Consider the following 25,261-nt stretch of genomic DNA (forward strand, 5'->3'; position numbering starts at 1 on the left):
GACAGAGCGAGACTCCATCTCAAAAAAAAAAAAAAAAAAAAAAGAAGTCAAAAAGAGAAAGGAAATTTTCTAAGTGAATCAGGAGACATGGTATGGAAAAGTAGAATTTGTCCCAAATCTTTCTTTCTTTTTTTTTTTTTTTTTTTTTTTTTTTTGAGACAGGGTCTCGCTGTGTTGCCTAGGCTGGAGTGCTGTGGCGTGCTCACTGCATCGCTGCAGCCTCAAACTCCTGGGCTCAAGCGATCCTTCCAGCTCAGCTTCCTCAGTAGCTGTGACCACAGGCATCCACCACGACACCTAGCTAATTTTAAATTTTGTCTTGTAGAAACAGGGTCTCACTATATTGCCCAGGCTGGTCTCCAACTTCTAGGCTCAAGAAATCCTCCCACCTCGGCCTATCAGTGCTGGGATTACAGGCATGAGCCATCGTGCCCGGCCCCCAAATCTTTTTTTTTTTTTCAGGGACTGTGGCAAAGTTACATTTGCCCTAAATCTATCTCTCTCATACCTAACTGACTAAGAGGGATAATTTAAACTACATGTTTTGTAAAATTTCATTCACAATCATCATGGATGATTGAAAGCAGGGATAACAGAATGGTAGGTGTTATGGAAATATACAATGAATTAATAGAAGATTTATGCCAGAGAGTTCCTTATATCCCGATTGGGAAGATGAGATGCAGATGTACTAAACAGAGAACATTCAAAATTAATGACATGGTTTAGTTGTGTAAGAGCTGAAGTAGGGCAAAGTTATGTGAATGGTGGGAGGCAAGGAGAGAGAGGTTCTTACTAAGAACTGGATTAAGAAGCATCTTGAAGGGTTTGAGAAGATGAAGTAGAAAAGCTGATTCTGGGAGTTTTCGTAGGTAAAAGCATAATGACTAAACTGCTATTTCCTAGATCAAAGATTGTGTCCTTAAAAAAAAATTGAACTATGAGAAAAATTGAGCCAGGTGTGGTGGTGGATACCTGTAGTCCCATCTACTTGATCATTTTAGCCCAGGAGTTTCAGGCCAGCCTAGGCAACAGAGCAAGACCTCATTTTCATTTTTTTTTTGGAGACAAGATCTCACTCTGTTAACCAGGCTGGAGTACAGTGGTGCAATCATAGCTCACTGCAGCCTCGAAAGCAATTCTCCCACCTCAGCCTCCCAAGTAGCTTAATAATTTTTTAAATTATTTTTAATTTTTTTTAGAGACAGGGTCTCCCTATGCTGCCCAGGCTATCTTGAACTCCTGGGCTCAAGCAATCCTCCTGCCTCAGCCTCCCAAAGTGTTGGGGTTACAGGTGTGGGCCACCGTGCCCAACAAAACCTTGCCTCTTAAAAAAAAAAAGCAAGTGTCTTATATATTTCTGAATCTTTAGTGTTTAACAGAATGCCTGCTAAGGAATACTTACTCAAATGATTGTTGAATTTAACGGACTCCAGGACAAAAATATGAAGAGGAAACATTTATCTGCAGGGCTGCTGGGAACCTGGCTTGAAAATCTTTAAGCTAGGAGTAGTTTTATCAACCTGGACAATTAGGTTGGCCCATTTTAATCTTTTAACATCACCCTTGTCCCAACCTAACCAGGCTTTTGCTCTCCATGTACTTGGCTAGGGAAACCTGTTGGCAGCATATTAATTTAGATTTCACTATGAATGTGGAGTTCCCCCCAAAGTTGAAAGAGGGTGTGGAGGACAGCAAAGTTCATTTATTAATGATACCAAAGCTACTGTTAATAGCTGTGTTTATTAAACTCTTAGTATATGCCAGGTACCCATCCAATTACCTAACGTACCTGAACTTATTTGTCATTCACAATAACTCATTTGGTAGACAATTTATTATCTCTTTCTCTAGATAGGAAATAGAGGTTCAAAGGGGTAAGCCACTTTGCTGAAAGTCACACAACTAAAAAATATTAGAGCTAGGATTCAAACCCAGAGCTTGTCTGAATCCTGAATCAAGCTCGTAAGCATTATTCTTTACTATTTCTATTTTTATCTCCTAAAGGAGTATTTACTTTTAGAATCTGGAGAGAGGTCCTTATTCATTTTTATAGATGAATGAATACTTATTGTATAGCAATTAATTTTGTGTTCCCAGTGAGGAAGGTTCCCAGTATAGGGGGGAGCTGGGCTGTCAGCTGGGAGTGGAAGAAAGTAATATTCCCAGTGCAGTTGCAGGAAGACTTGGGTGAGCCTGAGGGGCTTCTGGCCAGCACAGACCATGCTCGCATTCATTCCTGCACATGCACACCTTTCCTTTATGGACAAGTGTTCTTCCCAGCCATGTTAGAGGTGCCCACAGAGTTCCTGGCCATTTAGGTGCTTTATACCAGTCACATATCTACGTATGTAACCAGAATCTATGTCTTGAAGGCATTAAAAGGAAAACCTTAAACAAATTGAATTTAACAGTGTTTAATTGAGCAAAGAACTATTTGTGTATCAGGCAGCCTCTTGAACCAGAACTGGTTCAGAGTTTCTGGGGCAGCCTCATGGTTGAAGAAGATTTATGGGCAGAAAAAGGCAAGTGACATACAGGAAATGGAAGTAAGGTACAGAAACAGCTGGATTGGTTACAGCTCTACATTTGCCTTATTTGCACAAGGGTTGGACAGTTGGCTGCCTTTGATTGGCTGAAACTCAGTGAATGGTACAAAAGTAGGTTACAGTCTATTTACACATCCAGTTAGGTTACGTTTCACTACATATGGAGAAACCTTTAAATGGAATTTAAAATATGTAAGGAGGCAGCTTTAAGCTAAACTTAACAAAGGTGAAGAAGCTGGCTGGAGAGCTGTAATAATAAAATTAAAAAGTATATAATGTCAGACCATTTTGTTTTCAGCACAATTTATGTTTATGGGGGATCTTAGTATATTTGCTACAAAACAATACTGGATGCTGATCTAGCTACTAGACCACTATCTCCCAATTAACATGATTTTTTAAAATAGTATTTATTGAGCTCTTACTAAATGCCAATTCTTTTTCTTTTTTTTTTTTTTTTTTTTTTTGAGACAGAGTCTCGCTCAGTCTCCCAGGCTGGAGTGCAGTGGCGCAATCTCGGCTCACTGCAACTTCTCCCTCCCAGATTCAAGTGATTCTTCTGACTCAGCCTCCTGAGTAGCTGGGATTACAGGCACGAGCTACCACGCTCAGCTAATTTTTGTATTTTTAGTAAAGACAGGGTTTCACCATGTTGGCCAGGCTAGTCTCAAACTCCTGACCTCAAGTGATCTGCCCACCTCGGCCTCCCAAAGTGCTGGGATTATAGGCGTGAGTCACCGCGCCCGGCCTAAATGCCAATTCCTGATCTATAAGCTCTTTACGTATATTATTTTATTCAATCTTCACAACAATCCTAAGAAAGTACTTATTATAATTACCTGTATGTTAAAAATGGGGAAATTGAGTCACAGAGCTGGTAGCTAATTTTCCTAGGGTCACACCACTGATAACTGAGATGACTCCATAGCCAAAACACTTAGCCATTTCTCATTTCTAATTGGTAACCAAGACTGGAGGAGTCTGATATATATTGCATGGTGGGGCAGTTGGCCATGGAGGAAGACAACCCTGAGACTGGAGTCCAGAAAGACCATGGATGTCTGATACTGAAAAAATTGGGGGAAAAAAATTTAAAGGGTTTCTGTCAACAGGGAAGTGTGGCTATGGGTATATCTGTACTGAAATGGCTCTGGGCTGACTTAGAAAAATTTCAAGTATAAAAGATCTCACACCCATGTGGTCTATACCACTTTAGAAGATTTTGTATTTTAGTCTCTAATATGATGTATTAGCTTCTAATCCCAAAAATGTCTACTGGATGTTGACCAGAGGGACGGAGTGTGAAAACTGCTTCTTGAGTTTGTACTTCAATTAAAAAATACAAATACCCTCACACAAAACATAGAAGGATTACGATTTGGTTCATTCGGGATGAAAATGTGATTAAAACCCTCATTGTTCTCAAATAAAATTCTGGGACAAAAGCCAGCTAGGAGGTATTTCAAAACAAACACATCTTGTTGAGTAGGGAAAAGCTATATATCCAGCAATGTAATAATAATAAGTAGCTACCATTTACTGAGCATACATTGCTAGGTGATGGTAGAGCCTAGATCCCCACCCAGGTCACTAAAATCTGAAGCAACTGGGCTTAACTAAAATGCTCCTCACTCTGGAGTGCAAAGTGGCTGGGACCAGGGATCCTGTTGGACGCTTCCTGACTCCAGGAACCAGAGAGCTCAAGGAGTAACTTGGTTGAATCTGCTACTGTCAGGGTGATAATACATTCCCTCAAAGAGCAGAGTTACACAGAATGATGGACTAGCAGGAGATGCTTAGAGTCGAGGAAAGAAAGTAGGAACCCGGCAGCTAAGAAACTATGTCCAAGAGACACACCAGACAGCCATTTTAAACAATCACAGTTAAAAACACCCTGTACCGGCCGGGTGCGGTGGCTCACGCCTGTAATCCCAGCGCTTTGGAAGGCGGAGGCGGGTGGATCACTTGAGGTCAGGAGATCGGGACCAGCCTGGCCAACATGGTGAAACCCCATCTCTAATAAAAATACAAAAATTAGCCAGGTGTGGTGGCAGGCGCCTGTAGTCCCAGCTCCTTGGAAGGCTGAGGCACGAGAATCGCTTGAACCCGGGAGATGGAGGTTGCAGTGAGCCAAGTTGCACTACTGCTTACTCCAGGACTCTGTCTCAAAACAACAACAAACAAACCCACAAACACAAAACACCACTGTACCCAAACCAAATCACCTTCTCAGAGTGGCCAGCACCATATACACACTTTTCTGAGTTTAATCAGCTTATTGAAGTGGCGTAGAGGTGTGGGGCATCTTGGCTGGGGCTTCTCAAGTTGCCAGGCTACCGAAGTTTTCTGTCTTTTCTGATGGGTAATCCAGCAGCACAGCTGCCTTCAAAGAAATGCCTCAGGAATGTCTGTTGTTGTTTTGTTGTTATTGTAGGAGAGGGAGATGGATCTAGAAAAGCAGGCACACGCAAATGATCCCGGGAGTATATCCCAAACTACAGAAAACAAGAGCCATTCAGGAACCCAGGGGGCTAGAAACTGTTCCTTTCCAATGTTTAACTCCCTGCTGAGCACACAGAGCATGGAGAACCATGCCTTCTTTCCCCTTCCAGAACACGTCTACAGAGCAGGCCCCCAGATCCCTTCTCCCTGGAGATCTGGAAATGGCAAGCTGCAGGCTCCTGTCTGCGGCAGGAGTGGGAGCAGCTAGACATAGGATTCAGAATTATTCCACATTTTAACAAACACTCACCGAGCACATTATATTCTAGGCCTTGTCCTGAGCACTGGTGAATTTTATTTCTAGGAGGCAAAATAATCCCTCAAGTCTATTTTAAGCTGTTTTATTTATAGAATGAGTGAAGTTTGAGCTGAAAAGCTTTATTGATCACATCTCATCCCTCATCTTTGTCACAGTCACATGTCTTCCCATTGGTTTGCTCCCTGCTTTAAATATCCTCAGCATTAGCAGTGACATCACTTCTGGGGAGAAGGTTTCACAATGTCTGAAGATGGACCAGGCAACCTCACACTGAACTGCACATTGCAAAAGCAGACTACTCAGAAAGAGTACTACTGCTGCAGAATTATTACTTTTCTCATCCGTTTCCATGTTTTAAAAGTGCTTGTTTGTACATTTAGGAAATGCACAAATACTTCAGTGCTTTTTAAGAGTACAGTTCTGCAAAGAGTGTTTAGTAAGCAGCTGATAAAGACAGGTCAGGTTGACTTAAGGTGGTATTTGGACCCTGATACTGAAAGCAGAAAGTTTAGTGTGAATTTTTCCATGATTTGCATCAGCATGCCATAGACTGGGAGGAACCACTGATTAGGAAAAGATGGGCTTTAGAGATAGTCTTAAGTTTGTTTACAATCTTCATAATCTTGAGCAAGCGAATTATCAGTTTACTTAGCTGTGCAATGGAAGTTTCTTGTGGAGTATTTAAACAAAGCTGGCCAGGTGGGGTGGCACATACCTGTAATTCCAGCACTTTGGGAGGCTGAGGTGGGAGGATCACTTGGATCCAGGAGTTCAAGACCAGCCTGGGCAACACAGTGGGACCCTGCCTCTAGAAAATATTTAAAAATTAGTCGAGTGGGGTGGCACACGCCTGTGGTCCCAGCACTAGGGAGGCTGAGGTGGGAGGATTGCTTGAGCTCGGGAGGCAGAGGTTGCAGTGAGCTGTGATCATGCTGCTGCACTCCAGCCTGGGTGACAGAGTGAGACCTTGTCTCAAAAGAAAAAGAAAGTAAAAATTTAAAAAATAAAACAAAGCCCTTGCACTCCTTTAACTCAAGGAGAGAAAGAAATTAATATTTATTGGAAGATACCATAGTGCATCAGTATGTTGTAGAATGGGGGGAACCATTGATGATTAGTGGTTCCCACCCCCAACTCACACACTCAATAATTTTGGTTCTGAAATTTCAACTGGACTGATCCAGTAAGAAGACTGACCTTTTCAGCCCAAGTCTGATCTGCTTAGCAACCAGCTGGTTGCTTTTCCTTTTCTCTTTGCTGAGCTGACTCTACTCACTCATCAGCATCAGTCTGACACTTCCCTCTCCCAGGAAGACTTTTCTGAACAGCCCAAGCCAGTGATTTTTTTTCCACCCATTAAAATCTTGTCATATATTGCAATAGCCCTCATGCAGCTTCTGCTCTGCATGGTGGTATCAGTTCTGTATCTGTGCACATATGTCTTCCCTTTCCACACAGTTCCTTGAAACCAGGCACTGTGTCTCACTTTCACATCCTATAACCTAGTACATGGTGAGTATTGAATAATAGCAGTCAGTCAAAAACAAATCATCATTCAAGATTGCCTCACAATGATGTGAATATACTTAACACTGCTAAACTATAGACTTAAAAATGGTTAAGATGGTAAATTTTGTTACATGTCTTTACCACAATGAAAATTTTGTTCTGTTTAAAAATGAGTTATTCCCGTGAATAATACATTTTTGTGCTTAGCTTTAAAAAAAAAAAAAATCATCCAGGCTCAAATTTGAAAGAGATTAGAGCTTAACCAAAAGGTAACAGTGCTGAGGTTGAGAAGCCCTGTTCTACCTTCAAACTTCAATGAAGCCCAGATACTTCGTTGTGGGAGGCTGTCCTGTCTATGGTAGGATGTTTAGCAGCATTACCGGCCTCTACACACCAGGTGCTGGTAGCTCTCCCACTCATTGTGACAACCAAAAGTGTCTCCAGATACGGCCAGCTGTCTTCTGGAGGTGGTAGACAAGTTGCTCTCAGTTGAAAACCACCGAGGAAGACAAAGCCTCTCACTGTGGATGCCTGGCTCCCCAGTTGGGCTGGGAATGCTGGAGGCAAGATGTGGGTCCTTCATGGGCTTATCTGAGGGCTCAACACTCAGCCGCCCACCACCCCCAGGCTACGATGCCTGTCTTTCAGTAGCTGGTAGTTGGCTCCATCCGTTTCATTAAAAGTCCATGTGTGAACAAGTGCTTCCCAATTACCTTCCAAAACAAGCATTACAGAGTGGGCGCTCAATAAATACCTTTTGAGATGCAATTACCTGCTGCCCGCCCACCTGCGGCATCTAAAAATTACACCTAGACCAGCAGACAAATGACTCAGAGAATGTTTCATAGTCCTGGCTGTACAGTGCTGTTTTGGAGCCAAGCCTCCAAAGCAAGTCCATTGAATTCTTCTAGGGCTGGTCTCTGTCCCTACTGCTACAAATTCTAGCCATTCCTTGCATTTGTTGGCATTTCACAAATTATAAAGTGCCTCACATATAGGCTCTCCCTTGATTCCCCACAACAACCCTGTTGCGGTAGGCAGGGCAGGAACAATTACTCTCATTCTGCAGATGAAGAGAGTGATTTTCAGAAAAATTCAGGTCACACAGCAAAGCACAGACAAATTTTCTGCTCCAGCTCTAAGTCTAGTGCCCTTTTCATGTTTTCAATAAGGAATCCAGAACAGCAGAGTTCTGCAGTGCCTTCCACATCTCAGTCTGCAGAAGATGTTGACTCCTCAGGGCATGTGTCAAAGTCTTGACCTGCTACTACCCCTGAGGAGCTGTTTGTACAGTCCCGATGGGAAAGTGTAAACAGGGTGAGAGGCATGGTGAGCTTCCAGGCCTGGCGTGAAGATCAAAGCCTGGGCCCCGCATGCCAGACCTGCTTTCACACTGTTCCCTTAGTCCTGAAAAGCTCTGAGATCCTCTCAGCCACTTTGTGGAAGAAACACAAAGCAGGTTCACCTAGCTTTCTCTGGACATCATGGAAATGGCAAAAAACCTCCAAGCCCCAGGAGGAGGCTGTGGCTAGATTTTAAGGCTGGCATAAGTAAGGAAGGCCAAAGCCTTTTGGATCTGAGGGTCTGTTGGGCGTCAGAAATCTGTAATTCTATGCCTTAGGAAATTCTTTGATGGCTGTAACATTCTAGTGTGGACAAGCCTAGATGTGAGTAATGCTTTAATGGGAGTCACATGGGTATTGGTCTACAGATGGGGGAGTTAGTGATTATTAACGCAAATGTAGGTTTTCTCAATTCCGGCAATTTTTCTAGTGAAGACTTGCCCATTGAGACAACGTGGCTCCTTTTTAATGAAATGATTTGCTTGGTTTTTCTTTGACAGAACAAGCCAAACTGGGTTTCATTGTCCAGGCATCCTAGAATTCATTCTTCACTAAAGAAGATCTGTGTGATAAGATGATTACTTTGTTAGTTGGGGAGGATAGAAGCAGGATTAAAACTCTAACCTTGAATACCTCAGCAATACCAGATGGATCTGCGTCTCATTCTAAGTGGCTTTACGGACGATGAGTCTAAGCTAAAACATTGGAGGAAAAAACCCATAGTAATCAACTTTCTTCCTATATCTCATCAAGAAACGTGTGTCAGCCGGGCGGGATGGCTCATGCCTGTAATCTCAGCACTTTAGGAAGCCAAGGCAGGAGGATCACTTGAGGCCAGGCATTCAAGACCAGCCTGGGCAACATAGTAAGACCCCCTCCCCCCATCTAAAAAAATAAAAATTAGCTGGGTGTAGTGGCACACACCCATAGTCCTAGCTACTCGGGAGGCTGAAACAGGAGGATCACTTGAGCCCGGGGGTTTGAGGCTGCAGTAAGCTATGATCAAACCACTACACTCCAGCTTGGGTGAAAAAGTGGTGAGACCCACGGCCAAACGTGTAATCCCAGCACTTTGGGAGGCCGAGGCAGGCGGATCGCCTGAGGTCAGGAGTTCAAGACCAGCCTGGCCAACATGGTGAAACCCCATCTCTACTAATAATATAAAAATTAGCCTGACATGGTGGCACACGCCTGTAATCCCAGCTACTCGGGAGGCTGAGGCAGGAGAATCACTTGAACCCATGAGGCGGAGGTTGCAGTGAGCTGAGATCGCGCCACTGCACTTCATCCTTGGCGACAGAGTGAGACTCTGTCTCAAAACAAAAAAAAGAAAGAACGAAAGAAAGAGAGAGAGGAAGGAAGGAAGGAAGGAAGGAAGGAAGGAAGGAAGGAAGGAAGGAAGGAGGGAAGGAAGGAAGGTTGGTTCATAGCCAAAGTAGAAAAGCCTTTTCCCAGTTCGTCTTTTTCAAAGCCACTCCAGGAAAGTCTCACTTAGACAGTGTCCAAGTTGAAAAGCCCAACTATTAAAGTGTCTGTTGTGCAGTTTCCAGAGGGGAGGCAGCATGGAATCATGGAGGAAAGTCTGGACCAGGAGTCCAGCGACTTAGCTTCTCATCCAGGCCTTGCTACTTATGCAGTGCATGACTTTGATAAAGTCCCTTCACCTCTCTGAGCCTCAGTTTTTGCAATGGTAAAATAGGAATGATACGACCTGCCCTGTGCAGCTAAGAAAGTACTTAGGAGATCAAGTAAGGTAATGGATATCAATGTTTTATAAATCCCCACTGAAGGTGGTACTGCAATAGAAGGAAGGAATCAGATCTGTGTTCCAACTCTTTAATAAGTGCCTCCTGTGAACCATTCCCATTGCCTATAAAGTACAGCATGGAAGACTGACCCCAGTATATTAGGAAGACCTTTTATTATCAGGGAAAAGCTGGAGGCTGTGACAGAAGATTTAGCTTCCAGTCCAGCTACAACAAACTTACCCTATGATTTAGGCAAATAACTGCCTTTCTAGGTCTCAGTTTCTTCATCCATAAAATAGGGATAATAATACCGTCCTCATTTTCCCCACTTGAAAAATAGGAATAATGATTGTCCTACTTTCTTCCCCTATAAATTGGAGATGGTAGGCCAGGCACAGTGGCTCACGCCTGTAATCCTAGCACTTTGGGAGGTCGAGGCGGGTGGATCACTTGAGGTCAGGAGTTTGAGACCAGCCTGGCCAACATGGTGAAACCCCATCTCTACTAAAAATACAAAAATTAGCCAGGTGTGGTGGCATATGCCTGTAATCCCAGCTACTCGGGAGGCTGAGCACGAGAATCACTTGAACCTGGGAGGCAGAGGTTGCAGTGAGCCAAGATCGTGCCACTGCACTCCAGCCTGGGCAACAGGCTGTTCCCTAGCACTTAGTTTATACTAGTGTAGCTCAATATTTTTTTAGCTTTTATCTTTGTAATTTTATTTATTTATTTATTTATTTGAGACAGCGTCTTGCTCTGTCACTAGAGTGCAGTGGTGCACTCACAGCTCACTGCAGTCTTGCCCTCCCAGGCTCAAGCAGTCCTCCCACCTCAGCCTCTCTAGTATCTGGGACTATAGGCGCATGCCACCATGTCTGGCTAATTTAAAAAAAAAAAAAAATTTTTTTTAGAGATAGGATCTCCCTATATCGCCCAGGCTGTTCTCAAACTCCTGGGCTGAAGTGATCCTTCTGCCTCAGCCTCCCAAAGTGCTGGGATTACAGGCATGAGCCACCAATACCTGGCCTATCTTTGTAATTTTAATTTGGTCAAAAATAAGGTTTTGGGGGCAGAAACCCAATTTTCATGAAGTGAGGACTCTTATTCCAATGCCAATCTACTGTGACCCTCGCAATCACTCTGGCAGCTCTCTGCCAGAGTTCTTAAAGGTTGGGGCCTCCAAGAAGAAGTGAAGGCAAGAAGTGGGCAGTTAGTGTTGCACGTCCCATCTTCCAGTGGCTCCTGTGGCCTAGAATAAGGGAACATACTAGAAATGTCAGAGTGAAAACAGAAGAGAAGCACTTACTGATCCCTGCTGCGGTGTTTGTTTTCTACGAACCCTTGGTGGAACATTGGCACTCTTCATTCCTGAGAATATTGGATCTATTAAATAACACCCATCCTCATTTTCCCTCTTGCAACAGCTATTCTTGGCTCTCAGAAGCACCTAGCTATACATTCCTCCCTTTGCAGTACCTTAAAGACCAAAGTCAAACCTTGTTTTTCTGCTGCTATTGATTGTTTTTCTAACCCCCTGAGCTGGTTTTATAACCCTAGTTTTATTGCTCTAGTCTTGGCTGGCTTTGAAATTCCCTATAGATCACTCTTTTGATAACTTCCTGCTAGGCAAGGAATTTACTATCATCTTTCAGCACTATTAGCAAAGCTGTCTCTAGATCTCTCATTTCCCAGCACTTGATATCGTACTTGATATCGTCCAGAGAACAGCAGTTTGGCAGGGGAAGAATCATTTGACAGGGGGAACGTGTCCTAAGTCCTGGAATACTACAAGCAGGTCTTTTAGTCTCTACTAACCCAGTACTTCTGAATAGAGCATATGGGGACTGTCTGAGAGAGGAGGGCTGAAAGGTGTCCTGTTGTCCTATCATAGAACTTTACATAAACTTACAAGAAGAGGAAAAGTCTGTAAGGATTGGTGGCACTCAGAATCTCCTTTTTCTATCTTCTCTTTGCCTGATAATTATTATCACTAATTTGATGATGAGGAATTATTTCTCTTAGTTTCATTTCTATAAGCAGCCCTATTCTGTTGGGAAAGACTGCTAGCAGCAAAATTAGGAAGACATATTTGAGACAAATATGTGCTTCCTTTTCATCTGCATCTAACTTCAGCCTGTGCCCTCTAATTCTATATTTCAGTCTCAGGGCTAGATTGAGGTTGAGTTATGGTTGAGATCTGAACGTCAGTTTTTAAAAGCTGAGCATAGGACCTTACAATCTCCATCTCACTGGTTCCAGACCACTACAGAGAGATCATGGAGGCTTGAGACGTCCTTAGAACACAGTCAAATCCAGCTGACCTCAGGATACTCTAGCTCTGCCTTTCCACCTGGATCCGTTTGGTCTCTGCTCCTTTCCTCAGGCATTTAGTGGTGCAGCTGGGCAGAGCATGAAGCAGCACTTTCAAAGCACCCACCCAATGGAACCTGATGACCTATCTTACCACAAGAAGTGGACAGAGGAGCTTTTGGGAGGAAGCATGTCAGGAACGGCCTCCACACTCATACTCCTCCTCTGCGTAACACACACAGCCCAGCAGCCAGCCATTCAGTACTGGCTGCGGGCCTCACCTCTCAGGAGAAAACCAGCCCCTGCACACAAGCAGAAGTGGATTAGTGGAAACTGCGCCGGATTAAGTATCAGGAGACTGACTTCTAGATCCAATTTTACCCATCAGTAGCTGTGGAATTTGGAGAAAGCCACTTAACCCCTCTATGTCTTAATCTCTTAGTTTGTAAAATAGAGAGGGAAGTACCTGCCCCTCTCCTCTCCCTGAATTCCATAGGTTGTTTTGAGGGTCACATGAAACATTGGTGGGTAATGACCTTTGAAAGAATATAGTACTGAGGCTTTGTACGTATTGCATTCCTACACACCACTTCTAAACTACTAGGACTGTTTTATTAGAGTTATTTTATGTTCTTCACCAAGGGTGGGGCCGTCATGTCTAGGGTAGAAGCCAGCCTCCAGGAGTCTTTTCCACACTTGTAAGTCTTGAAAGCCCCCAATCTTGGGGTATGACCACAATCTGTCCAAAAAATATTGCCCTTTGGCTCATTTTTGAAGCCTTCCAGCGGGCAGGTGGTCTCTGCAAACAGCCCACTTTTCCAGCCCTGCCATTTTCAGAGAGTCTTGAGGCCCTTGTCACTTTGGGTGGACCACGTGTTGCTCAGCTGGAGGGTCCTGAGATTCAATACTTCACCATCACTTACTGCGATGTGGACCTAGGCAACTCACTTGGTATCTCTGAGACTCAGTTTCCTCCTCTGTAAAATGTGAGAAATGATATCTGATTCCATAGTGTCATCCTGAGGATTAAATGAGATGTGGAAAGTACCTGACCAAGTTCCTAGTCAATATGTGTCAGTTCTCTGCTCCTCTTTCCCCTACTTCAGGGAGAATTATTGCTAGGCACTCCTTTCTGCAGATCATTTACGTATCTCCAAGGCATTTCAGAATCAGATCAGAGATGAGACCACCCTCCAAATGCCAATCCTGCCAACCATCCTGTCTCTACTGTCTCCCCTCCTTACCCTTGGTGCCCCATGCAGGGAACATCATCGGCTCTGGAATCTTTGTGTCGCCAAAGGGAGTGCTGGAGAATGCTGGTTCTGTGGGCCTTGCTCTCATCGTCTGGATCGTGACAGGCTTCATTACAGTTGTGGGAGCCCTCTGCTATGCTGAACTCGGGGTCACCATCCCCAAATCTGGAGGTGACTACTCCTATGTCAAGGACATCTTCGGAGGACTGGCTGGGTAAGAGGATCTGTGGAGACCTGAATGGTCTAGGGGGAAAGGAGGAAGACATTCAGAAGGAGGTCAGATCGTAAAAAGCCAAGGCCAGGGGTTTCCAGTCTCCAGTGTGCCACGGAGTGCTAGAGAATGGAATGTCTTTTCTGCTTTCCTGCCATGGTTGCTAGTGTAGCCTTGTGTCCTCTCGAGGCTCCTGAGAATGACGGAGGGACCAGGTTTGTAGTTTTAACCTCTATGTTGATCTTATTGGGAAGGATTCTATGAGTGAGAGCAAACAGAACTGTAAAACAACACTGACCACAGATTCCCAGAGAAAGCAAATCACAAAAACAAAGCCCTTCTATCTTGACAAGTGAGAGTGGCCACCTAAGGTAGGGTGTACCCGCTTCTCACACTACCAAGGATAACGGCCTCCCTCTAGAGCTGGGCCCTAATCTTAAATTTCCTCAATTTCTGCATCCCTGCCATTGGTAAACACTCACCAATGGGCCAAAGGGTGTAGAAGGCACTTTCCCCGCAAACCTCCACTTGATACCTCTCCTGATTGTTGTTTACATAACCACACCCTTAGTATGTCCTGTCTATCAACATTCTGGGGTTGCAAATTTTGTTTTTCCACCATTGGATGCTGGTGGCCACAGTGATGGAGAAGAGATCATGAAAGGAGAGGAGAGAAAGAAAGAATGCCGAGACTTGTGTTAGTGCTTGTGGAAATTTAGCTCTTCATCATTAAACCATTTTATTTTCATTGCAGAGGGCTGGGTGTCTCATTTGTGGGCGAGGGCAGAGGCTGGGCTCTTCAGCATCCCTGAAAATAAAAAAGAGATGCATGACTTGCCCGGGCTCTCCCCTGATGGCTCTGCATCCCTGCCATGCCTGTTGGCGGGGATGTCCCATTCCTCCTTCAGGTTCCTGAGGCTGTGGATTGCTGTGCTGGTGATCTACCCCACCAACCAGGCTGTCATCGCCCTCACCTTCTCCAACTACGTGCTGCAGCCACTCTTCCCCACCTGCTTCCCCCCAGAGTCTGGCCTTCGGCTCCTGGCTGCCATCTGCTTATGTAAGTGTCATCTGGGTCTTGGTAGCAAGACAGCCTCTTTTATTATATTTATTATTATTATTTTTAGAAACAGAGTCTTCACTCTGTCACTCAGGCTGGAGTGCAGCCACATGATCATAGCTCACTGCAGCCTTGAACTCCTGGGCTCAAGTGATCCTCCTGCCTCAGCCTCCCAAAGTGTTGTAGTTACAGGTGTGAGCCACTGCACCCGGTCTGAGGGACAGCCTGTTTTAGCCTCCCTGGTGGTCTACATGTCTCTGACTCTCCTAACTTCTCTCCATTTTTTTTTTTTTTTTTGAGGCAGGGTCTAACTCTGTCGCCCAGGCTGGAGTGCAGTGGCATGATCTCCACTCACTGCAACCTCCGTCTCCAAGGTTCAAGCAATTCTCCCACCTCAGACTCCCGAGTTGCTGGGATTACAGGCATAAGCCACCATGCCTGGCTAATTTTTGTATTTTTTGTAGAGATGGGGTTTCACCCTGTTGGCCAGGCTGGTTTCGAACTCCTGACCTCAAGTGATCCGCCCACCTTGGCCTCCCAAAGTGCTGGGATTACAGGCCTGAGCCACCTCACCCTGCCTCCTTTTCTTTTCCCCATTACTTTTCTTTCAATTTCCTACAAGTGTGTTTTGTATGAATGGATTCTGCATACAATTGGCTGGTGTTAAAAAAAAAAAAGAAAAAAAAAAGAAAGTAACTTAAGTAGCTCCTTGGGCACTGTACTTTTCACGGGCAGGGTTCTTGACATTACGCAAAGCACTTTCACCTATATTATCTGATTTGGGCCTAATGACAAGTCCATGAGGTAAGCTGGGCCAGTGTTAACATTTTCCCAGAACAGATAAGGAAACAGAGAGCCAGGCAAGTGACTTGCCCAGGGAGGCAGGCCGCATGGAGTGCAAGGGCTCCTGATTTCTTGTCTGTCCAGTGCACTGCACTGTGCTGGCTACTCCCAGCTGCTCCTAGGAAGATTACTCTGGCTTTATGGCAATAGGTCCACATCTACTTCTACCTCAACTTGTCAAGTCACACACACTCTTTTAACTCTCTTGGAGAAGGGTTTGTCCATGGTCCCTGCCCTTGATGAGTTTTCTAACTAGGAGAAAAGTCATATAGACAGATACCGTGGTTAGGATTCAATTGCAGTAAAAATTCAGAGAAGGGAGCTAGGCATGGTGGTGTACACCTGTAGTTCCAGGTACCTGGGAGGCTGAGGTAGGAGGGTCTCTTGACCCTGGGAGTTCTGGGCTGCAATGAGCTGTGATCACACCTATGAATAATAGCCACTGCACTCCAGCCTGGGCAACATAGTGAGATCCTGTCTCTAAAAAAAAAAAAATTAAAAACAACAGTAACAATAAAATTCAGAGAAGGGGAAAAGATCTCTGTGGGCTGGAATAGGTTAGAGAGGCTTTCTAGAGAAGTTCTGCGGAGCCGTATTTCTAGGAAGTCTCAAAGCTTTATCTCTGATATTAGTCATCTCAATGGATTGGGGTATTTTACATCTTTAATCAAAAACTAATTTCTAAAGTAAATACTTAGATAGGTTTCAGGAGCTCCACCTCTAGAGTTCACTCGGTCCCTGCCTTCCCATACCTTCTAACACACATACACTTAGCTGAGGGTAGTGATCATCCTGGCCATATGCTTTCCCAGGTCCTGACACTTTTCCTTCTGTCCTGCTACGGGATGGGGGAGGAAGAGATCACTCACCCACCTCAGTAGCCTCTTACAGGGCAGGCAGCTGGAACCCAAGAGGTGGTCTCCTTGGCAAGTGAGCCCTCTTTGGCAGTGCTGGTCAACCCTGGGACAGAGCCCCACCACCCAGGCCATTTGCAATATGGGGCCAAGACATTTGTTTGAGGGTGTATTCCTCGTGTTTGGTCAGGCCTGCTCACAGATCTGGAGGCAGAGGAATGCAGACTCCAAAACCAGGCTGCCTGCACCTGCATCTCCAGTCCACCATTTCTAACTGCAGGGGTGAGTGCTGGGCAAAATCACTCGCCCACCCTACTGTGAGATGGGGAGTGTAATCCTAGCTGCCTCAAGAGGTCGTGGTCACAAGGACTGCAAGAGAGAAGGAAGGGGACACCCTCAGCACAGTGTTAGACACCCAGCACCCCAGTTATATCAGTCACTGGGGGTTGGCAAGATGCTGGGGCCACTTTATCCTTGCATCCTAGCTGGATCCAGAGTTGAGATGGGGAGCGGGGAAGAGCGAGGGCGTGGGAATGCAGGAAGAGTGCTGTTTCTGCCCTCAGATCGGCTAATGGGAGGGTGGGAAGGAAGGCCACAGAAGTGCTGGCCACTGCTGTTTTGGTGTTTCTTTGCACACAGACAGCTTCCTTTTTCCTGCTGATGCTGCTAAAGTGTCTCAGACAACAGGCCACCCTTACCCTCCTACTAGAAATCAAGAACCCCCGAGGCTGTTCAGTTTGCACTCTCGGAGAGGAGCCAGGCCACAGGTTGAAGAAGTTCCCGGGCAGCCAGACCCCAATGGCTTCCTTTGCATTCCCCAAATCTGCCAAGGGTTTGACCTCTTGCACAAAGACCCTCCAAAGTAGTGTAGCCTTTTGGGTGTCCCCTCGGACCAGAAAGGTCCAAACTCTCCTAGGAGATAAGAACGGCACCTGACGGTAGCCCTGCTCCAGAATGACAGGTTGCACAGTCCTCTCCACAGCCTTCCCCTCACCTAGACACTGCTAGCACCAAGCCAAGGAGAAATTTAGAAACCAGCTGATGACAAAAATGACAAGACCCCCCTCCTCTATTCCTGTAGTCAAAGATTCAGTAAAGCTTATCTAAGTTTGTCCTCTGCCTTCTCAGCAGAACTGCAAGGAAATTGTCTCCAACTTAACAGTAGCCAATCTTGTCCTCCAAAGATAAGAATTTTCAATGTCCTTGAAATATGTGTTCAAATATTTGTCTACCTTCATAAGCAGAAAAATCTTAAATCCTTCTTATTCCCAAGCGTATTCCTCCTTATTTCCTTTAGGGGAAATGGAAACCAGCTCCACACCTGTCCTGCTGCAGTGTCCCTTTCCTCCTAGCTGTGAAGGCCATGTGGAGCTGCCATCCCTCTGCCCGGCAGGGTGCACACGTACATGCATTAGCTGTACACAAACTTCCTCTCTCCCTTTCCTTATGCCTGACACTCCCAGATGCTTTGAGTCTGTGTACAGAGGTTCTCTTTTCCGGTTTGTTGAATACTTTTTTTTAAAAATCCACTTCTATAGGCCCCTCAAATCCTCTTTTTTTTTTTTTTAATTTTATGGCAGGCCATACCAGATAAGCATCCAATCCTCTCATAAGGTATTCAATAAAACAAGAACCAAGCTGTCAGGAAGGCTTGGTAGATGCTTTTTTTTTTTTTTTTTTTTGAGATGGAGTCTCACTCTGTCACCCAGGCTGGAGTGCAGTGGCACCATCTTGGCTCACTGCAACCTCCGCCTCCCGGGTTCAAGCAATTCTTCTGCCTCAGCCTTCCAGGTTGCTGGGATTACAGGCATGAGCCACCACGCCCAGCTAATTTTGTATTTTTAGTAGAGATGGGGTTTCCCCAAGTTGGTCAGACTGGTCTCGACCTCCTGACCTCAAGTGATCCACCCGCCTCAGCCTCCCAAAGTGAGGCCACTGCGCCCAACTGGTAGATGCTATATTTCATTAAATCCTGGCACTTTTTATTCCAGCACCCCTCCCACCCACCCACCTACCCCCACCATCATCCAGCCCTCCTCATCCTCTTAGCAGGTGCCAGGCAAGCCAGCTGCATAAAATAAGCCCAGCCTGTGTCTCTTTCGAGAGACGCAGTAGAGAGTTCGGGTGTGGCGTGAACATATGCACATGGGGAACTCTGCTTCCTGCTGTCCTGTGGTGACATACTGATGACTGTGAAGCGAGAGGTTTTGAGGAAAGGCCACCCTCTGTGGAGAGGTCATTGGTGTATAATGGAGGGCACTGGAGGACAAGGCACAGGGCCCAGCAGGGAGAGCCCGTGTGGTAAAGCCCGTGGCGAGGGTTTGCTGGGGGAGGGAGGAGATGAGGCCAAGTCTGGTTCCATGGTGGGGCTATTTTGCAGGAGAACTGATGAGAAATGAAGTTGGGACGAGCCAGGTGGTGGGGGTGGAGAGGTGGAAAGAACCTGCTGAAACTGGCTTGCCTGCCGGATCCTGGAGCGGGTAGGGGAGAGGAGAGGGAGAGGGAAGGAACTGCAGACTTGGATCACACTTATGCAACTGCAGCTGCCACTTCTAGTTATTCTATTATTTAGGTCAAAGCTGATTACTCACTGCTGAGTCAGCAGAATATCCCCAGCCACCCGGCAGTAAAAAAGAAAAGAAAAAAAAAGAGAGAGAGAGAAAGTATTTTACATTTTAATTAAATAAAAAGCCTTTCTCTCTTCTCCAGAACAAGTATATTAGTGGGAGTGGAGGGAGTTAGGAGGGGACTGGGAAGTGTTAGAACTTGGTTTTGATACCTTTTGTGATTTGCTTGTGTGTTTTTCTCCTTTTGTATTATTTCATGAGTAAATGACTATATTCCCCATATAAAAGATCCAAGTAAGATATAAAAAGAGTCAGCAGCGATAGCCACCCTTATCATCAGCCCCTGGCCAGTAGCTGCAGTCATAGCGGATAGTTCTAAATAAAGTGCATCTATTACTGTACAAATCTGGCTGCATAGACCTATATATTGACAGGTTATTCCTACAGCATGCCCTTTTTTTTTGAGACGGAGTCTCCCTCCATCATCCGGGCTGCAGTGCAGTGGCGCGATCTCGGCTCTGCCTCCCGAGTTCACGCCATTCTCCTGCCTCAGCCTCCCGAGTAGCTGGGACTATAGGCGCCCGCCACCACGCCCAGCTAATTTTTTGTATTTTTAATACAGACGGGGTTTCACCTTGTTAGCCAGAATGGTCTCGATCTCCTGACCTCGTGATCCACCCGTCTTGGTCTCCCAAAGTGCTGGGATTACAGGCGTGAGCCACCGCGCCCGGCCTACAGCTTGCCCTTTTATCCTGTAGCCACATCTTTTGGCTGTTACCTGGGTCTCTAGTTGTAACCAAAGTGTCCACAATGATCCAGAGGAAGCACTGGGTCCAGGGGACACCCTTTCTCAGGCTTCCATCTGTGCATCTGTGCAACTCTGCATTTTCCTTTGGGATCTGTTTGCCCCCCGTTCTCTTGGAGCCTGGATCACCTTTCATTCAGTCAGCTCCTGGCCTCCTTCCTCTCATTTGGGGTTGGAGTCATGTCCAGCACCTGAAGTGGAATCAATTCTTTTTATTCAAGTTCCCCACTTCTCCCTGAATGTCTTGACCTAAAGAAGCTCCTTCTCCCTCCTCACCCTCAAGAGAAAGAAATATCCTGTATGCATTTCTCAAGGAAAAAATGCTTCTAATCTTGTTTTCTATCTTTCTACTGAGATTCCTAAGAGGCTAGCTTTTTCCAGGGCTTCAAATATCTCTTTTTCCTTGAGCTATTTCAAAAGGAAAGGACTTCACGTGTTGCTTCAAACTCCTGAGTTGCTTTGCAATTCCTCTGCAGAAAGCCTCCAACTGCCTGGTGCAGAATGCTGTCACAGAGAAACTCGTGAGTTGTTTTGCAAGTCTCTTGCAAATTTAATCAATCCCTTGACATCAGAGCGTTCAATAGTCTTTCCTATCATCTAAATCCCTTAACCTCAGTTTATTTTCCCTTGAGCCCTCACATTCTCTACTCCCAAACTTCTCCTCCCCAGACACTAAACATTTTCCTTCAGATACCTGGGCAGCACTGCCTTCTTGCCCTTCCCTAGTCCCCAGAGAGTTCTTCAGGTATCTGATCAGCCTTGTTTATATGAATTCAGACAAATACGGACTGGCCTACATTTGATTCCCATACATCCAAGACTCTATTTTTCTCTGTACACCTTCTAACTAGCCAGCATTTAAAATCTAAATGCATTGAAAATCTCTTGATTTTTACTCAATGGCCAGTTTGACTAACATCTCATTTTTCATTTTTATGATGCATTAAAATGAAAATTATTCTGTAAGCAGATTTTTTTTGGAAAAGAGAAACTAAAAACATCCATCAGCTAATTACCATACTGAACTCCTACACTAAGAGGAGATAAGGTATGATTTATAGAGTCTTAGAAAAGATTAGTCTAGTGAAGAGAATCGTATGCAAAAACACATAATTACAATACAATGTGATGGGGAAAAATGTGGGCAACACAGAGAAAGGGGCTTCAAAGTTGGGAAGAGAGTGCTTAGAAAGGCTCCCAGCTTGAGCTAAATGTTGAAAGGTAAGTAGATTTTATCCAAGGAACAGGGAATCACTGAAAGATTTTGAGCAGAGGAGTAACATGATTAGGTTCACATTGGGGAAAGAAAAGACTGCAACTTGAAGCAGAGAGACAAGCAGGCTAGGCATTTGTCCTGGCCAGAGAGATGGTAGCCTGAACTAAGAATGAAGTAACAAGGATGGAGAGGTGACAAAAACAAGAACGATTTAGGAGTAGAATCAGCTGGATGTATTGATTAATTGACTACTAAGGGAAGGAATCAAATTTGTCTCCAAATCAAAATGAAATGTTTCAACTTAAATGTTCCCAGCATTGATGACAAGCAGAATGTGTTCTATGTCGGCCGGGCGTGGTGGCTCACGCCTGTAATCCCAGCACTTTGGGAGGCTGAGGCGGGTGGATCACGAGGTCAGGAGTTCGAGACCAGCCTGGCCTATATGGTGAAACCCCGTCTCTACTAAAAATACAAAAATTAGCTGGGCGTGGTGGTGGGGACCTGTAGTCCCAGCTGCTCAGGAGGCTGAGGTAGGAGAATCACTTGAACCCAGGAGGCGGAGGTTGCAGTGAGCCGAGATTGTGCCACTGCACTCCAGCCTGGGCGACAGAGCTAGACTCCATCTCAAAAAAAAAACAAACAAAGAATGTATTCTATGTCTGCCTTCCATGTCCTCCCTAGAGCCCTGAGGGGTGCTGAGCAGGTCTCTGGTTAGAATCTTCCCCAGGGTGGTGCTCCCAGGATCCTGCTCTAGAGCAGTATAACTTAGAAAGGGATTGGGACTCTTGGGAAATATTATATAAATGCAACACTTTATTCACTCAACAAACATTTATCAAGTGCCCATGATGGGCTAGTTACTGTTCTTGGCACAGGGGAGACAACAATAAACCAAAAGACTCTCATTCTCATGTGAAGCAGCAGCAGCAGATTTAGCCTTCTTTCTTAACACGTATTCTACTACACCCATCTGTGTGTCCTCTATTGCTGCCACAGGTAATACACAATCAGTAATACGTTATTAAACATTTGAGTGTCTGTTCTGCTCCAGGTACTGTAGCAGGCATGGGGATACTTACTTTTTGTACCAAAGAAGTCATCACAGTCCAGTGGATGTCCCTGACAAGTATACAGGGAATTTCAGTTCAAACTGGAGTTCCAGTTCCTCAAGAGGACAGCATCCAGGCAGCTCTTGCAAGAAAAGTGAGGATGGGACTGGGGTTGAAGAAGCTCTTGGAGAAAGTGACATGTAAATTGAGGCTGAAAGACCAGTTGGACGTAGGCAATGTTCAGCATGGAGGGAGGGTGGAGTAGAATGGGGTGGGGAGAATGTTCTAGCAGAAGGAATTAACATGTGTCAAGGTCTGAGGACAGGAAAAATCACAGCTAGTTTGTGGGAACTAACGGTTGTTCAGTATAGCCACACCACAGACTAGGAGGCAAGAAATATATAATAGAAGCAAGGACTCCATCATGAAAGGCCTCATGGGCCATAAAGAGATTGAGTTTTCCGCTAGGAGGAATGAGGTTTGAAGGGTTTCAGACAGAAGACCGACATGATCACATTTGTATTTTAAGAGAGTCATGCTGCAAAGCTAAACGATGGATTGGTGAAGGGAATAAGATCAGAGGCAAGAAAAGATGATTACAGTTCAGTTGTAGGGATTCAGATTAGAGATGACCGTCATGTGCATCTTGGGGCAGTGGGAGTAGAGAAAAGTAGATGCATTTGGCATTTACGAGGTAGAATTGGTAGGCCTTGGTGATTAAGGTTGAAGGAGTCAAGGACTGCATGGTCTTGTTGGGGATACAGGTGAAGTAAATCAAGGACAACACTGGTTTGTATTGTCTGTACGTATTGTATCGTCTGAATTGGTGTGGTTCAGACTGGTCAAGTTGACCCTTCTGTCCTTGTCACCCTTTCTACTCACTCTTCAACACTTAAGACTTGCTGGAACTTGAGGAAGCATCCCCTGTGCTTTTGGACTCTGTCTATAATGGCAGACTAAGTAAGTTACCTGAGAAGTCAGTCTTCTTCGTTTCAATGTGCTTCAACCGCTGGCCCAGATCACCTCCTCTTTCCTGATTCCCATAGTGTCTCTTCTGCTCTTCAGCTTTTACTCTCAGACTGAAGTTCTGCTGTTCAGAGAGTGTGCGTGCCTACACAGCCCACACCCTGGAAATCGAGGAATGAGGGGCTTGTTTCTAGGAATATGTCTACTTCTGATTGGGAGAATAGTGAATGGGATTGAGGTTTCCTGAAACAGGAGACTCTTTTGGAGTTCGGCTTCCACCAGGCATGGTAGAGATTTGCCTACTTTCTTGTACCAGGCTAGAAACTTAAATTCTCCTCTGGCCTTTTGTTGCTCACTGTCAAGGATCACTTTGTTTTTCTCAGAGGAGGCAGGGCCCATGGTTTAAATAAAGTCACCCATTAATTGTGTCTGGCAAACTTTTAAGGGTTAATGTGACACACCAAATTTATATCGCATACCTAAGAGCATAAAATCAGAAGGCTCATGGGAGTGAGGCCCAGTGGTACTTGGAGCTTTAGGGGAAGGAAAAAGGGCATCTCTATTATAAGAGTTCAGCAAGTTGTGCTCACTTTAGCAGCACATATACTAAAATTGGAGCAGTACAGAGAAGATTAGCATGGCACCATGTACGGATGACATGCAAATTCACGAAGCGTTCCATATTAAAAAAAGAAAAATGTCCGGGCGCAGTGGCTCGCGCCTGTAATCCCAGCACTTTGGGAGGCTGAGGCGGGCGGATCACCTGAGGTCGGGAGTTCGAGACCAGCCTGGCCAGCGTGCAGAAACCCTGTCTCTACTAAAAATACAAAATTAGCCAGATGTGGTGGCACATGCCTGTAATCCCAGCTACTTGGGAGGCTGAGGCAGGAGAATCGCTTGAACCCAGGAGGCAGAGGTTGCGGTGAGCCGAGATCGCGCCATTGCACTCCAGCCTGGGCAACAAGAGCAAAACTCCACCTCAAAATAAAGAAAAGAAAAGAAAAAAGAGTTTAGCAAGTTTGAGTACAAGCTACCCTTGGAATTGGGTTATAACTGAACCATTTTGGGGGCATTTTGCAGCCTGGGTCCAGGTTTATAGAATTTAGTGAACACCAACAGAGCCTATAAGCCTTCTGGTCCAAGAACCAACTAAACCTCACAGGATCCACACCCTGTCTTCCAAGACTGAAATACGATGGAGGGTCAGGCTAGCCCTCCTGGGCTCAGTGCAGACTCAACAGAACCCGTTCTCATCCACCTTGCTCCATGTCTGAGGGACATCAGCCCTGAGAATTGGGGTGTGAGATAGCAATTTTTCAGGCCCAGGCTGAAAAAGTAATGAGTAGGATTAAAATAGGGTTCCCCAGGGTGGCATGGCAGGCCACCCCTGGATTTCTTGGTGTCTTCAGTTTTTCGCTTCTCCCCTATCCAGGCCAGCTGAGGAGCCATGTTTAGCTCATGCTGAAGAGAACTACTTAGCTCTTGGAAAATGCTGAGCTGGATATTCCTGCCTCTTGGCTGAGCTAAGTGCTGGGTGGTGATTCAGCAGAAACCCCAGCTCCAGCAGCTGGCACAGTAGCTAACAGGATAAGAAGGAAGGGGAAGAGAGAGCCAGGAAGGGAGGAGGGGAGGGGATGGGGCAGTATGGGCAGGAGCTTAGCTGGAAGTGTTTGGTAAAAGCTGTGTGCCTCCAGGAGCACTCACAGCCCTCACAGCTTCTCTGCACCCTCCTCCTCTGCCGGTGTGTCCTTGGAAGAGAGAGCCCCTTCCGGAAGGCTCAGAGCACCTCCTCTCCTTTGGAGGGGGTTCCGAGATTTCTAAAACGTTGTAAGTGCTTCGAGATGAAAAGGGCTGGAGAAGGGGAAATGTTACTATAGTGCGATAGGCAAGATCTGTTTCAAAACCACACTCCCCACTGTGCGCTTTATAGAAGCTGGGATCAAAGCGCAGTTTATGGGGAAGGGCTGCTTTGATTTTTTTTTGGTTGCTGTTGTGTGGCTTTTTGTGGGTTTTTTTTTAATGTTTTTGTCTTTCACCAGTCAAGTTATATGTATAACTTCATTAGACAAGTTATGTTACATGTACAATAATCAAGGTGCGGAAAGACTTTATAATGTGGCTCCTCACCCGCTATGAAAAATGTCTTGGCCTTGAGGTGGGGGTTAGCGGGGAATAGAGAAGGATTCTAGGAGGGTTCTGTGAAACTGGATCCGTGTC

General features: G+C 45.4%; 1 protein-coding gene and 1 non-coding gene across 3 annotated transcripts in view; both read left to right on the forward strand.

Annotated features, from left to right (window-relative positions):
* Positions 1–25,261, forward strand: part of SLC7A8 (solute carrier family 7 member 8) — a 59,243-nt gene that overhangs the window by 3,896 nt on the left and 30,086 nt on the right. The window contains exons 2-3 of one of the 2 annotated variants that reach the window (XM_055291813.2): positions 13,483–13,687; positions 14,593–14,744. In XM_055291813.2, coding sequence (XP_055147788.1) covers positions 13,483–13,687; positions 14,593–14,744 — 357 coding nt within the window. Of the gene's footprint in view, positions 1–13,482; positions 13,688–14,592; positions 14,745–24,577; positions 24,872–25,261 lie in introns of those variants that run through there. The other variant, XM_055291814.1, reaches the window with a different exon arrangement.
* On the forward strand, positions 23,627–23,732 carry LOC129490838 (U6 spliceosomal RNA). Its single transcript, XR_008660328.1, has one exon. It is a non-coding gene; the product is annotated as a U6 spliceosomal RNA (small nuclear RNA).

This window comes from Symphalangus syndactylus, chromosome 9 (genome assembly GCF_028878055.3).
Source record: "Symphalangus syndactylus isolate Jambi chromosome 9, NHGRI_mSymSyn1-v2.1_pri, whole genome shotgun sequence".
Classification (NCBI taxonomy): Eukaryota; Metazoa; Chordata; class Mammalia; order Primates; family Hylobatidae; genus Symphalangus; species Symphalangus syndactylus.